The following is a 13,024-nucleotide window of genomic DNA, read 5'->3' as shown; positions in this document are numbered from 1 at the left end:
TCACACAGGCCCACTGCGGCCCAGTTTTTCTTTTCCTTCATTCAGAAAGTCACAGGATCGGACCAGAGGGTCCGAACAAACATCCCTTCAGGCTCTGCTACTATGAGCCTGTTTCACAATGAAATTACTACTATTACAAATCAGTAACGTTTCCCATTAGTGAACAGTCTTACCAGGAGCTACGTGGGGCCAGCGGCGCCCCCACTTTTCCTGCCTACACTGCAGGAGCGACCGCGGGCAGCAAAGCACCATCCCTCCCCTCTTTAGAAGACAGTGCGACGAATTAGGAGACAGAGGCACACGGCAGCCATCATGTACCAGACAGACGAGATGAGCAACCAACAGCACCCAGCTAAGAGGAGCAGAAGCTGGAGTGATAATAACTCAGGGTCTGACATGGAACGGGGATGGAGCGAAGCTCTGAGGTCTCATCTGTGGTGGTGGAGAGGAAGGCGGCCACCTCTCAACCATAAGCAACAGAGAAAAATCCCTGGCCTCACTGAGCTTTGGGGGGGCGGGGGGAGGTGTATGTAGGTAAGGATGCTGCTTCCCAAAGCTCAGGGTCACCAGTGAAGGTCCAGTGCTAAGAAAGGGGCAAGATGCCCTGGAAATTCCCACAATCATGATGCATCCAGCCCATTTCCCCAAGCCACTTCCTCAAGCAGGCATCCAAGCAGGGACGAGTGTGGCTTGCAGATTCCGATCTGCTATCGATCGCTCAGAGCTCGGACCTGCCAACCAGGGAGCTGTGGGTCAGGCCCACATTCTGGAACCCACAAACTCTCCCGCAGCCCGCCTTGGGCTGGAGGGGGGTGGGGTGGGGGGACACGCCCTGAGAAGGAGTCAGAAGTTTAGCACTTGAGCCGCATGCCCTGGCATCCACGTCACCAGGTGCAAAGTCTGCGTGCAGGGTTCTGCTGGAAGCAGGAGGCTCTTGGCTTCCTCTGGCACTGTCCACCCCATGCCATCCTCCACTATACGGCTATATTTAACCAGCTTACGGGGCGCTTTCTTCAGCTTTCAGCGTATCTGATGGTTCCCCCCCCCCCCCCAAAAAAAAAAAAAAAGAGCAAGCCCCACTGGTAAGAAAGTTGCTCTGAGCGAAGCCTGCCAGAGCTGATCCACTTTGCTCAAGCACTTAAGGTCGTCTCCAACTCGGATTAACCCCCGGGTTAGCGGGGCCGGGCAGGTCGGGTTCGGCGTTGCTCTGCCCAAGTTGTGAGGCGCCTTCCAGGAGGCTTCAAGTCCGGGAGGGAGGGAGCTCCTCCCGGGCCGGCCGGGATGGGCAGGATTCTGCAAGAACTCGCCCCGGCGTTCCTGGAACCTGTGTGCGTGCGGCCGCGTTCCCACCCCGCCGGGCGCGCCGGGGCGGGGCTGGGGGGGGGGTCCCCGTCGGTTGGGGGGCTCGACCCGCGAGTCCCGCGGGAGGCCAGCTCGGGCCGGGATCCGCGGGCCGGGTCGGGCCGGGCCGGGCCGGCTCGGGGCGGGTGCGGGGCCCGCGCGCGTCCGGGGCTCGACCCGCGCGGGCTCGGGGCCGGGGGGCGCGCGCGGGGCGGGGCGGGGCGGGGCGGGGCGACGACGGCTCCGGGAGCGGGACCGGGACCGGGACCACGCCCGGCCCGGCCCGGCCCGGCGCTCCTCACCTGATGTACGGGCTGGCGGCCGCCAGGATGTTCTTCTGCACCGGGATCTCCTCGCCGTCCAGCACCAGGTGCGCGTCGCAGAAGCGGGACTCCTCGCGGAAGGAGCTGAGCGCGCGCAGCAGCCGCGCCGCGTGCTGCGGGTCCGACACGGCGCTGCCCTCGGCCATCGCGAGGCCGCCCCGGAACGGCCCGTGCCCGGCGCGCGCCCGCCCGGCCCCAGCTCGGCGCTCGGCGCTCGGCGCGGCCGCGACGCGAGACGGCGCGGGCGAGCCCCGGAACGCGCCTGCGCCTCCCGGAGCGCCCGGGGGCCGGCGCCTTTAAGGGCGCGCGCGACGTCATCGCCCCGCGACGCGCCCGCCCGCCCCGCCCCCTCCGGGCGCGCCGTCGCCGCGGGCGGCCAATCGGAAGCCTCGTCCCGGGCCGGCTCCGGCGGGCGCTGCCCGGGCGCCGCGGACGGGCCGGGCCGGGCCGGGCGCTCCCGGGGAGGTCGAGGCGGCGGCGGCGGCGGCGGCGGCGGCGGCGGCGGGGCCGGGCGCGCGGGCGAGCCGGGACTCGCGGGGCCCGCGTGGGGCCGCGGGCCGCGGCGGCTGCTCCTCGCACTGGCGAGGGCGGAGCAGCGGCCCCTGCGGAGTCTGGGCGCGGGCGCGGGACACGCGTGGGGTTGCGGGGCGCGCTGCGCGCGGGGAAGGGGCTTGCTTGGTCGCGGGGCCTGCGGGGCTTGGGGACCCTGCACGGAGTTTTCGGCAGGAGTTTTGCAGCGATCGCCCCGCCGCTGCCGCCTGGAGAGTGGAAGGGGGCGCGCGCCTGCCGCACCCAGGGAAGGGGACGGAGCGTGGGGGTGCGGGGGGGTGGGGGAGGCCACCTGGCCGCCGCTGGAAGGATGGAGAGTGATCGACGGCTTAGAAAGGAAAAAAGGCATGCAGGGACCGGAGAGAGGTACCCGCAGGGAGGGCGCTGGCCTTGCACTCGGGTTGGATCCCACACTCCCGAGGGTCCCCCTCCCCCAGCATCTCCAGGAGTGAGTCCGGAGCGCAGAGCCAGGAGTAACCCCTGAGCATCTCCCGATGCGGCCCCCAAACCAAAACTCAAGCCAAACAAAGTGAAATGGATTCAGTTGGGCTGGGGAGAGGCTCAAAGGGCTCCAGCGCATGCTTTGCACGTGTGAAGCCCGGTTCCATCCCCTGCACCGTATGATCACTGAGCACGCCGCACGCCGCACCCCCCACAAGTGACTCTTAAGCTTCTGAGCACTGCTGAGTGTGGTCCTGAATGACAAAAATAAGTCAATAAAAGAGTTGACAGAATTGAGGAGAAGGGCCCCAGGGTAATTTTCTGGATTGAGTAACTGGATGTTGGTTCTGTGCAGGAAGGAAGGCTGCAGGGGTGGAGGGTGGAGAGGCCAGGTGTCCCGCTGCAGTGAGGCTCCCAGCCCAGGTAGGTCGCAGTTTGACAGGAAGCCACTGCAGCTCAGCCTTGCAGAACAAGCCCCCTACAACCTCAGTCTCCCCCAGCAGGTCGCTGAGGGCATAGGGAGACTGTTTGGAAGGTTTTGTACAGATACTGGTTGGTGCTCGGTAAGCTTTCAAATGAGCACCTCTTTTGAGGACCGAAAACTGGAAGAGAAAATAAATAGGATGGGGATTTGTCCTGCATCAGTATAGATGTCTTCAGCCAACTCAAAGGTCTCGGTAAAGCCTTGGGTCTTGACCAGACAAGCTTTGAAGTCACTGGCAGCCAGTCAGACGGTAATCACACTGGCAGAGTCACTGGAAGAAGAAAAGGGGAGAAAGTTGTGGCTAACAGAAGGTCCAGCCAGGTTCATCTCCTTCTCCTTCTCTCAGTATTTATGAGTGAAATGCTAGCATTGGCTTCAAAACAGAACAGAGAGGTGCGGGCAATGGTACGGGGGTTGTAGACAAATCAGAAGTGCCCAAAAGATTCTAACTGTTGAAGCCGATTGAAGGGGTGTGGGGTTTTGTTGTGTTGGTCTCTGTTTCTGCATGTGTTGTAAAATGCCGTAATATGTGAAAAACAAGCAGCTTGAGGGGGCCTGCGCCATAGTACAGCGGGGAGGGCATTTGCCTTGCATGCGGCTGACCTAGGTTCGAACCCTGCCATTTCATATGGTCCCCTGAGCACCGCCAGGAGTAATCACTGAGCATCGCCGGGTGTGACCCAAAAAGTCAAAAACAAAAATGAAAAACAGGCAGCTTGAGCATATCTGGCCCATGATCTACACCCAGTGTCCTGGGGACCCACGCACTCACCTTTCTCCAAGTTGTTGCTAGTCTTTGAACATTGATTGGGCAGGGAACTGACTGTCATGGGCTCATTTACCGGTGCAACCCGCTGGCCTGTATGTTACAGTGTGTCTCGATTTCCAGGTGCCGGGGAAGTGAGCTCATGCCTTGTGTGTTCAGGACCCTGGGTTAATCCCAACACCTTTTGACCTCCACAACAGCAACAACAGCCATGTTTACCTCGGGGGACAAAGTGCCAAGTACAGTGCCTCGCCCGTGGACCGCCCCGATTATTGGAGGAAGGGCGGGATTAAACACGGAACACCAGGCACCTCGTAAATGTTTCCTGAATCGTGGTCTTTGTTTTGAACTGTCTTATCTTACCTGGGTGGTTGTCGGGGTCAAGACTGACACCGTTGACAGGTAGAGTGCCCTGCACAATGCCCGTGCTTGGTGGACACTGATGAATTGCTTGGAATGCTGATCTAGTGTACAAACGTCAGAGACTCAAAAACAAGATCGAGTCCTGCAGTGACAGAATCGCCCTTCGGTAACGAGTTAGCCTAGGAGGGGGGTGTTGCTGGAGAGAAGTAACCGGTGAGGCAAGTAAGCACTTCCTGGTTGACTGAGCCTTCCCCTTTGTTTTGATACAAAGAAGGAACCGAGGAACAGGGCCAGTGGGTTAAGAGAGGGGCCAGCAGCCTTCCAGCCAAAGTGCTGGCTGCCCACAGGCGTCTCCTGCAATACTGCGAGCCTGTCTGCCTGGAAAACTTGGTGGTTTTGCTTTTCAAGTCACACCCAGTGATGCTCAGGGGGTTACTCCTGGCTCTGCTCTCAGGAATTACTCCCGGTGTTTCTCAGGGGACCCAGGAGATGCCAGGGATCAAACCTGGGAAGGCCGCATGCCAGGCAAACGCCCTCCCCACTGTGCTATCGCTCTGGCCCCTGCCTGAAAAACTTTTTGTTTTGTTTGGGGTCACACCTGTAGTGCTCAAGAGTCACTCCTGGCTCTGTACTCAAGAATCACTCCTGGTGGTGCTCAGGGAACCGTAGGGGATGTTGGGGATCGAACCCAGACTGGCCACGTGCAAGGCAGGTGTCGTATCTGCGCTATCTTTCTAGTCCATCTGCCTAAAAAACTCGTATTCATCCTTCAAGACCCATGGTCCTGGAGAGATACTGTAGAGGGTAGGCGATCGTGGGGGTGGCCAGCCTCCCCTCCCATGCCCGGTCTGTCCTGTGGCCTTTCTCAGTATTGCTCAAACTGAGCTGCCCTGCATGTGTTTGTGGCCACCGGAAGGTGGTTCGGTGTTGTTGTTTCCCCGCATTCCAGAGATATCGAAGCCAGCAGTTGTGAAACAGAATTCTGAGGCCCCACATCATCCCGGCAGTTTCTGTCTCTGGGACTTGTAAGAGGCCCCTCTGGTTGAGAGGAGCGACACCCCCAAGAGGGTCTCTGGGGACTGGGGAGTCTGAGGGCTCCAAAGTTTTGTTTCCAAGACCCAAACAGCTGTTCCTTCGCTAGTCTCACGGGTGTGCGCTGCGAGCCCCGTCCCAGAGATGACAATGGGAAAACCACCCAGTTGCAGCTCCAGATTTCCTCCCTCACTCTCATTGGGCCTCTGATCGTGCATTATTTTCACAATCCGAAGGGAAACCAAGAAGGCCTTTTCTTTAGTTTCACAAAATAAGTCCTTGGTGTAGAATCCCCGTGTGTGTGTGTGTGTGTGTGTGTGTGTGTGTGTGTGTGTGTAGTAAAATAGTTTTATTTAGAAAAATTACAAGGGTGGGAGGTACACGTCCCAGATTGCAGTGTGGGCAGCAGAGAATGTGCCTGGGGTTTTGTTTTTTCGGAGCAATAATACAGTGGGGAGGGCACTTGCCTTGCACACAGTCAAGTGAGAGTTGATCCCCGGCATCCCCTGTGGTCCCGCGAACACCGCCAGGAGTGATTCTTGAGTGCAGAGCCAGGAGTATCCCCTGAGCATCACAGGTTTAAGCCCAGAAAAACAAAACAAAATTCTAGAAAAGGGGCTGAAATCTGATAAAGAAATAATGCAGGTGAAGAATGGGCCTTTTGGGAGTTCATGAGGAGACACGCCAGGTAACAGAGGCATTTGAAGAGAAAACGGAGCTGAGTAAAGGTCACGTTCAAGGTCACACATGTGACTGTCTGGCCCTCAGAGTGTTTCCATTGCACAAAGTTGTTTCTTTGTACACTTTCGTTTGCTTGAGACAGTCTCCCGTGATTCATTTGAAGGCGGTCTTCAAACATTTTATTGGCTAAATCTGTCATTTGTCCAAATCTATATATAGCTCCTTTCTTTCCGAAAATCTAAGCTCTTCCAAATTGCTGCGTCAGAGAACATCTCAGTATTTATAACTCTTGGGAGTTGATTCTGTATATTTACACAATATTCAGAAAAATGCCTCTGAACCCGGAGAATTTTCTGTCCCTAAGGATCACTGCAGGGCTGGTTGTCCCAACTCCCCGGGAGTTCCAAGCCGATATCTCCAGCCAGCTCGGAGTCCCTCTAGGACAGGACCCTGTCGGAGAGCTGAGAGAAACCTGCCGCTCGTCAGGGCAGAGTCAGCTTGATCTTACCCCATCAACCCAGTCTTTCCTAGAGAAAGTGGTCCATCGTTGTTCCTTTATCCAGGGACAAAAGTTGGAGCTCAGTCTTGACCTGTTTCCCATGCCCTGAATCCTACTGAGAACCCTGCAGACAATCCCCCAGTACAGTCCCATTTCTCAGTCGCCCCTTGGTGGTCAGCGGTCAGCTCCCGGAAGATCAATGCACTGGCCTCTGGTCACTTCCTGCATTTCCTCTTGCCCCCTTAGGAGGCTTTTCTCCCCTGAGTTAATCAGACCTCAGTTCCTGCTCCTTTCCTTCACCCTGCTCTCACCAGGTGGCTTCCCTGCTCTTCCTCCAATAGGTCTTCCAGGTACACCCACCTCAGGGCCTTTGCACAGGCTGATTCCACCACAGGAAGTCTCTCTGCTCAGACTAGAACTCACTCACTAGGCTCACCAGGAAGGCATCTGCCCCACTCCAGCAGAATGGGGTGTGTGTGTGTGTGTGTGTGTGTGTGTGTGTGTGTGTGTATTTTATTTATTTTTTTAAATAAAAGTTTTAATCACCATAAAATTGCAAAGCTATTCATGATTAGGTTTTAGGCATCCAATGTTACAACACCAATCCCTTCACCCGTGTCCACTTTCCCCTGCCAATGTCCCCAGTTCCCTGCCCCTTTTACCTTCCTCCCACCAGTCTGCTGCTATGAGAAGCTCTATGTTGTTGTGCTTATTTTGGGGTCATACCCAGCTGTACTTCGGGCTGACTCCCGGCTCTGCTCAGGGATCACTCCTGGCAGGCTCAGGGGACCATACGGGGGTACAGGAACCAAAGCTGGGTCGACTGCGTGCAGGGCAAACGCCCTCCCCGCGGGACTGTGGCGCCAGCCCCAAGAGGCTCTCCTTGCCATTCTGGAAGTTCCTGGCTGTGGCTTATGTGTCCCCAGGGCTGTTGCTGAAAGGACCTCAGCCATGACTTGGCCCCCTTTCAGCTCCGTGTCTTTCCCTCAGTGGCTCGTTCCCACTGAACCCCAGTTCTCATGGACTTTGCTTCCGTAATCTTTAGAATGTCCCACCCACCCCCCAGGCAGTGCTCAGAGCTCACTCCTGGCTCTGCACCCAGGGATCACTCCTGGTGGTGCTCAGGGAACCCTATGGGATGCCGGGGATCAAACCCAGGTCAGCCGCGTGCGAGGCAAACGCCCTCCCCGTGGTCCTGTCGCTCCAGTGGTGATGGCTCCTTTCCTCTCTTGGTTCTGTGTTCAGTCACCACCTAAGTCACTTGTTTGTATATGTTTTCCCCGACCCAGGCTGCAAGAACTCCGACGCTCTCTGGCCAGCCCCTGCCGAAGGCTCTTTGGCTCGTCTGCTATTCAGGGCGACGGTTTGCTTTTGGTCCATGCTGTCGGGTGCTCAGAGGTGGCTCCCAGCTGTGCTGGAAGGAGCGTGTGGTTCGCCGGACTGAGCCCTGACTGCCACACGTGAAACCCGTGCTCAGCCCTTCCGGCCTCTTCCCTCACTGGGGGATGCCTTAGAATCTCCTTTTGGAGCCAGCTGCTCTGACCTGTTGCTTTCCCGGCGGCTGGCCCCGGGAACACAGTTACACTGCCAGAATAACTGTAAACTGGGAGGAAGTGGTTCCTGCTACAGTTTCGTGCAGAACAAATGAGGTGATGGATTCAGGTTTAGTTTTTTATTTTTATTTTTTGTTTTATTTATTTATTGCTTTTTGGGTCACACCCGGCAATGCACAGGGCCTGGCTCTGCACTCAGGAATCACTCCTGGTGGTGCTCGGGGGACTATATGGGATGCTGGGAATCAAACCCGGGTTGACCACGTGCAAGGCAAATGCCCTACCCGCTGTGCTATCTCTCCAACCCTCTCATATTGATTTTGGGGAGGGGCCGCACCTGGCTGTGCTCAGGGATCACTCCCGGAGGGGCTCAGGGAACCTATGGGGTGCCAGGGATCAAACCTGAGTCGGCGGTGTACAAGGCAACCATCCTACCCGCTCTATTATTTCTCTGATCCATTCTGCCTTCTGCAAATTCTACACCCCTGCCACTTTGGCCACCATCCTTACTCAGGGAGGGGCACTCTCGGTCCCTGGCCCCAGTGAATCCCGACACCAACCACCCAGATGACACCCAACCTTCCCCCTAGGGCTTATGGGAGCCAAGAATCCGAGAGGTAAAACCTGTCCCGCTAACGCAGGGGGACACACAACAGGGACTTAGGCGAGATCAGCGAGCCCAGCCCAGGAGCCCTGGCTTCCCACAGCCACTCGGCTGCTATGGGCCGAAGAGGCTCGGCCCGAATGCACCCACGTGCGCTGGAAGGGAGCCTGTTCCTCCGAGCTGCCGTGACGTTTTTCCGCCCGGGACCCTCCAGCGTCAGAGCACCAGCCGCAAGGCACCCCCCGGCCAGAGTACATGCTTGCCATCTCTCCCTCTTGGGAAATGGAGCGTTTCAACATCAGTAATTTGTACTTTGCCACTTCGAGGTGTGCTCTGTAATTGACACGATGCGGCCTTTCCAGAGGAACAGGTTGGCGGTTTTTTCCACAAAATATGTCCTATTTATTGAAACTCTGGGTTTGGTGTCTAATTACCTGCCGCAACGTCCGGAGCTCTCCGAACGCCAAGCCCTTAGCGCTGAAGTCGCTGGGTCGAGAGTCGAGGGCGAACTTTGTTTTCAGGCAGATCTGGACACTGGTCCTCTCCGGCTCAGCCATCTGGAGGCCACAGCCCGTGTTACAGGCCTGCAGCTCCCGTGGCGAGGCAGGGGGAGGCGGGAGTCACCATGTGTTTATCGAGTTTATTATCTGCCTGCCTGCCTCATGCTGGCTGCTAGGTGAGGCCTGGGGAGGGAGAAAGAAGGAATCCGGTTCCAATCTTGCCCCCCACACCCCCACAGGAAACTAGACTCACATATACACCACACACACCTGTCCGGAAAGTGGGGTTTTGGGTGGGGTGCTGTGGCACAGTCCACAGAGGGAATCCCCTCTCTAAAGCCTTCGGTGGCAAGAGAAAGTTGGTAAGAAACGGAGATGAAAGCAAACCTGGGCTTCGGCTGGGGGGCACAGTGACTGTGCTGTGTCTGAAGGAGAAACGGTCCAGGCCCTTCCCTCCCCTCCCCTGCCTCCCAGGTCCCCTCTTTGGGCTACATGGTAGCTTTCGAACATGTTCATGGGATGGACAGGTGAAGGCTAGATGTGTGGGTGGATAAGTGAATAAGAGAAAAGTAGGTGGAGGGAAGAGTGTGTGGATAAACGAATAGATGGATAGATGGAGGGATGGATGGATGGAGGGAGGGAGGGAGGGAGGGAGGGATGGCTGGATGGATGGGTGAGTAGATGGATGGGAGGATGGGTGGATGAACAGATGGACAGATGGATGGATGGATGGATGGATGAGTAGATGGATGGGAGGATGGATGGCTGGATGGACAGATGGATGGATGGATGGATGGATGGATGGATGGATGGATGGATGGGCAGATGGATGGATGGGCAGATGGGTTGATGGATGGAAGAATGGATGAATGCATGGATGGATGGGTGGATGGACAGATGCATGGGTGGACAGATGGATTGATGAATGGGAAGATGGATGAATGGATGGATTGACGGATTGATAGGTGCGTAGGCAAATAAATAGATAAATGAATAGATGAATGGATTGGTGAAATGATGAATGACAAGTGGATGGATGGACAAATGGTGAATGGATGGATGGATGGATGGATGGATGAGAGGGATGGACAGATGAATGGGTAAATGGATGGATGGATGGATGATGGATGGATGACGGATGGATGGATGGGATAAAGCAGAGCAGCTAGTCTGCTGCCCTATAGTAAGAAAAAGGCGCATATCCCCTTTGTCGCAAACACTTTGCCATGCAACTCTATTTTGCACCCTTTCATCACTTTCACAAAAACTAAAGTCAGTAGCGTCACTGCAATTTCACCTGCAAAAAAAGGATAGTTCCCGAGAAATGCTGGGGGTCCTGCAGAATTGAGGCTGTTTAACTGAGCGAACCAGTACTAGTTCAGCATCTCGAACACAAGACTTTGCTGTTGTTTTGTGGCAGGGCAGCAGGAAAGGATAAAGGGGAACACACCCTCCAAAACCCCCCTCTCCCCTGTGACCGGGGCTAGCCCGGGAGGGAGTCCCAGGGTCGGCTCTGCGTTCCTCTGCTGAGAATCTGATCCGAGCACGGGCTCTGTTGCCCTGAGACTCTGTACCCGGAGACAGAGGGTCACAGGCGGCTCGGGCAGCCTCCCACGTGCCCCTCCAAGTGCAGAAGCCACCTCCTCCCCCCTGCAGGAGCCCGTGTGACCCAGCACGGTGCACCTGGCAACCTCGGAAAGACACAACTTCCGCCCCCAACTCGGCCACCTCCTGCATTTGGAAAATTTTACCCTCTGATAACCCTTCAGGTGAAAACACCCCCCCTTCCCTCCTAGACTTTCGCAAGTCTCGGCACAGATGAGAATCGGGGCTATCTTCGATGGAGAGATCAGTGAACAGGGTGGGGACCCTGAACAGGAAAATCCACACGGCACCTAGCTATGCTGGTTCCGTTGACTGGACGGCCCGGCCGGACCCGTGAGGCAGAGCCGCACTCTCTGCGGAGAGGGACTTGGGGGGGCCCTTCAGGTGATGGTGCAGCCAGTCCCCAGACACTGTCCTGGACTCTGGGGGACCTCGGCCATGAATGATCACAGCAGATTCTTCCTTTGGAGAGGGCAGGAGGGGGCCTGCCATCAGCATACAGGAGGCCTAGACGCGCCCCCCCCCCACCCCGGGGTGCTCAGCCTACTGGGCCAGCTCCCGGTTCCATCAAGACCCCTAGGATGAGATGCTGTCCCGATGCTGTGGCACTGCTGGGGCCCTCCGGGCCACACCTGCTGGACCACAGGATTCCGGGATTGTGATTATACGCATGAGCACACACTGTGGTACCAGCTCCCCACCCTGAATGTAACCTGCGACTTCACATTCGAGCACGGGAGACAGACACGTGTCAGCACATGGAACAGGCAGCTCGGTCTTACAAGGTCGGGGGAGCGAGCTTAGGAGAGGGACTAGGAGTCACGTGATGAAGAAGCGGGTTGGCAGCTCTGTCCGCGTGAGATCAGGGCCGGGAGCTGAGCAGAGAAGGGGAGAGGGGGGCGAGCCCGAGGGAGAGACCCCCTGCTGCTGAGACCGCGTGATGGTTCGACTAGGAAGGGAAGACAGTGCTGGAGCTTGGAGCCGGGATGGGGGCCGGCAACCCGGGAGTGAGGTCGGGTGGGAACCAAACTAACGCCTGGCATTCAGCCCCCCGAGGCCCAGTGGACTCTGGGTTCCAGAACCAGCAGAGACTAAGTGGGGTTTGGGGTCCTTGGCTACAGCAGTCCCGGAAGCTCACAGGAGCAGAACTGGCGAGAATGGCTGCCGTGGGCCCCTGAGTCGCCATGCCCAGCCAGGGACGGTGCTGTTCTGTGTAGGAGCCGGTTCTCTGGTCATCTGAGGGTCTTTGCACCTGGCCAATTGGCCAGGACTTGTGTGGTGTGGGTTGGATTGTGCCAGCATCTCGGGGGCTGAGGCCTGGGCAGGGTGAGTGGACGCCTTTGGGCTCTGGACAGCCTTGCCTACCCTCAGTCACCTCGAAGGTGAGAGGACTGTCCAGGGCTTGCACCTTCTGCTCTGCTCTCTGGAGCCATCTCGAGAGCAGCCTGGGGCCAGAGTGATAGTACAGCGGGGAAGGCGTTTGCCTTGCACGCGGCTGACCTGGGTTCGATTCCCAGCATCCCATATGGTCCCCCAAGCACTGCCAGGAGTAAGTCCTGAGTGCATGAGCCAGGAGGAACCCCTGAGCGTCACAGGGAGGGACCCAAAAAACAAAACGAAACGAAAAAAGCAGCCTGGGAGTCACTCTCAAGATCCTGCCGTCCCACGAGAGGCCAAAACAAGGCACGGGGAGGTGCGCCCGCCTGTCCAGGGCCGTCAGACTGGGAAGGCCAGGAGCCAGGATGCTGCCTCTTTACTGCTTTGAAGGCTCATAAACAAACTAGTTAAAACGGATCGTGCCGCTGGGGCTGGAGCAACAGTGCAGCAGGCAGCCGCCTTGCACACAGCTGACCCGGTTCAACCTCCAGCATCCCACAGGGTCCCCTGAACCCATCAGGAGTGATCCCTGGGCTCCAAACCAGCAGTAAACCCTAAGCGCCACCGGGTCTGGCCCCCAAACAAACAAACCAAAAAAGGGATCGAGCAACTGGAACAAATCAAGCACTGGGTCAGGGGATGATCCCGACAACTGTTTCCTCAGGGATAAACAAGAACTGTCTTCTAGTTCGTGGCCCCTAAAGAGGCTCAACGCAGACCAATGCTCCTGGTGAAATACGACGATCTTCACACACTTTCCTCTAAGAAACCTTTTTGGATCATTTTTAGCGGATTATTCATAACAAACAATAGAGATGCAGGTTTTGTGACTGAAATCTCCAGGCTTTCTCAAGGTCAGGATGGGCTACCTACCCCTACCTCCCTGTACTTCCGGAAGCCTCAGCA

The 13,024-nt window shown here is 57.2% G+C and overlaps 1 protein-coding gene across 1 annotated transcript in view; it reads right to left on the bottom strand.

Annotated features, from left to right (window-relative positions):
- The window catches only part of GAN (gigaxonin), a 39,106-nt gene extending 37,214 nt beyond the window's left edge, over positions 1-1,892 (bottom strand). The window contains exon 1 of the mRNA XM_056135901.1: positions 1,644-1,892. Coding sequence (XP_055991876.1) covers positions 1,644-1,810 — 167 coding nt within the window. The 5' untranslated portion in view covers positions 1,811-1,892. The remainder of the gene's footprint in view (positions 1-1,643) is intronic.
- Between the last annotated feature and the right edge of the window lie 11,132 nt (positions 1,893-13,024).

The sequence above is a fragment of the Sorex fumeus genome, unplaced genomic scaffold (genome assembly GCF_029834395.1).
Source record: "Sorex fumeus unplaced genomic scaffold, SorFum_2.1 ptg000122l, whole genome shotgun sequence".
Lineage (NCBI taxonomy): Eukaryota > Metazoa > Chordata > Mammalia > Eulipotyphla > Soricidae > Sorex > Sorex fumeus.
Note: the sequence above shows the minus strand (reverse complement) of the source record. Positions and strands in the feature narration are given on the sequence as shown.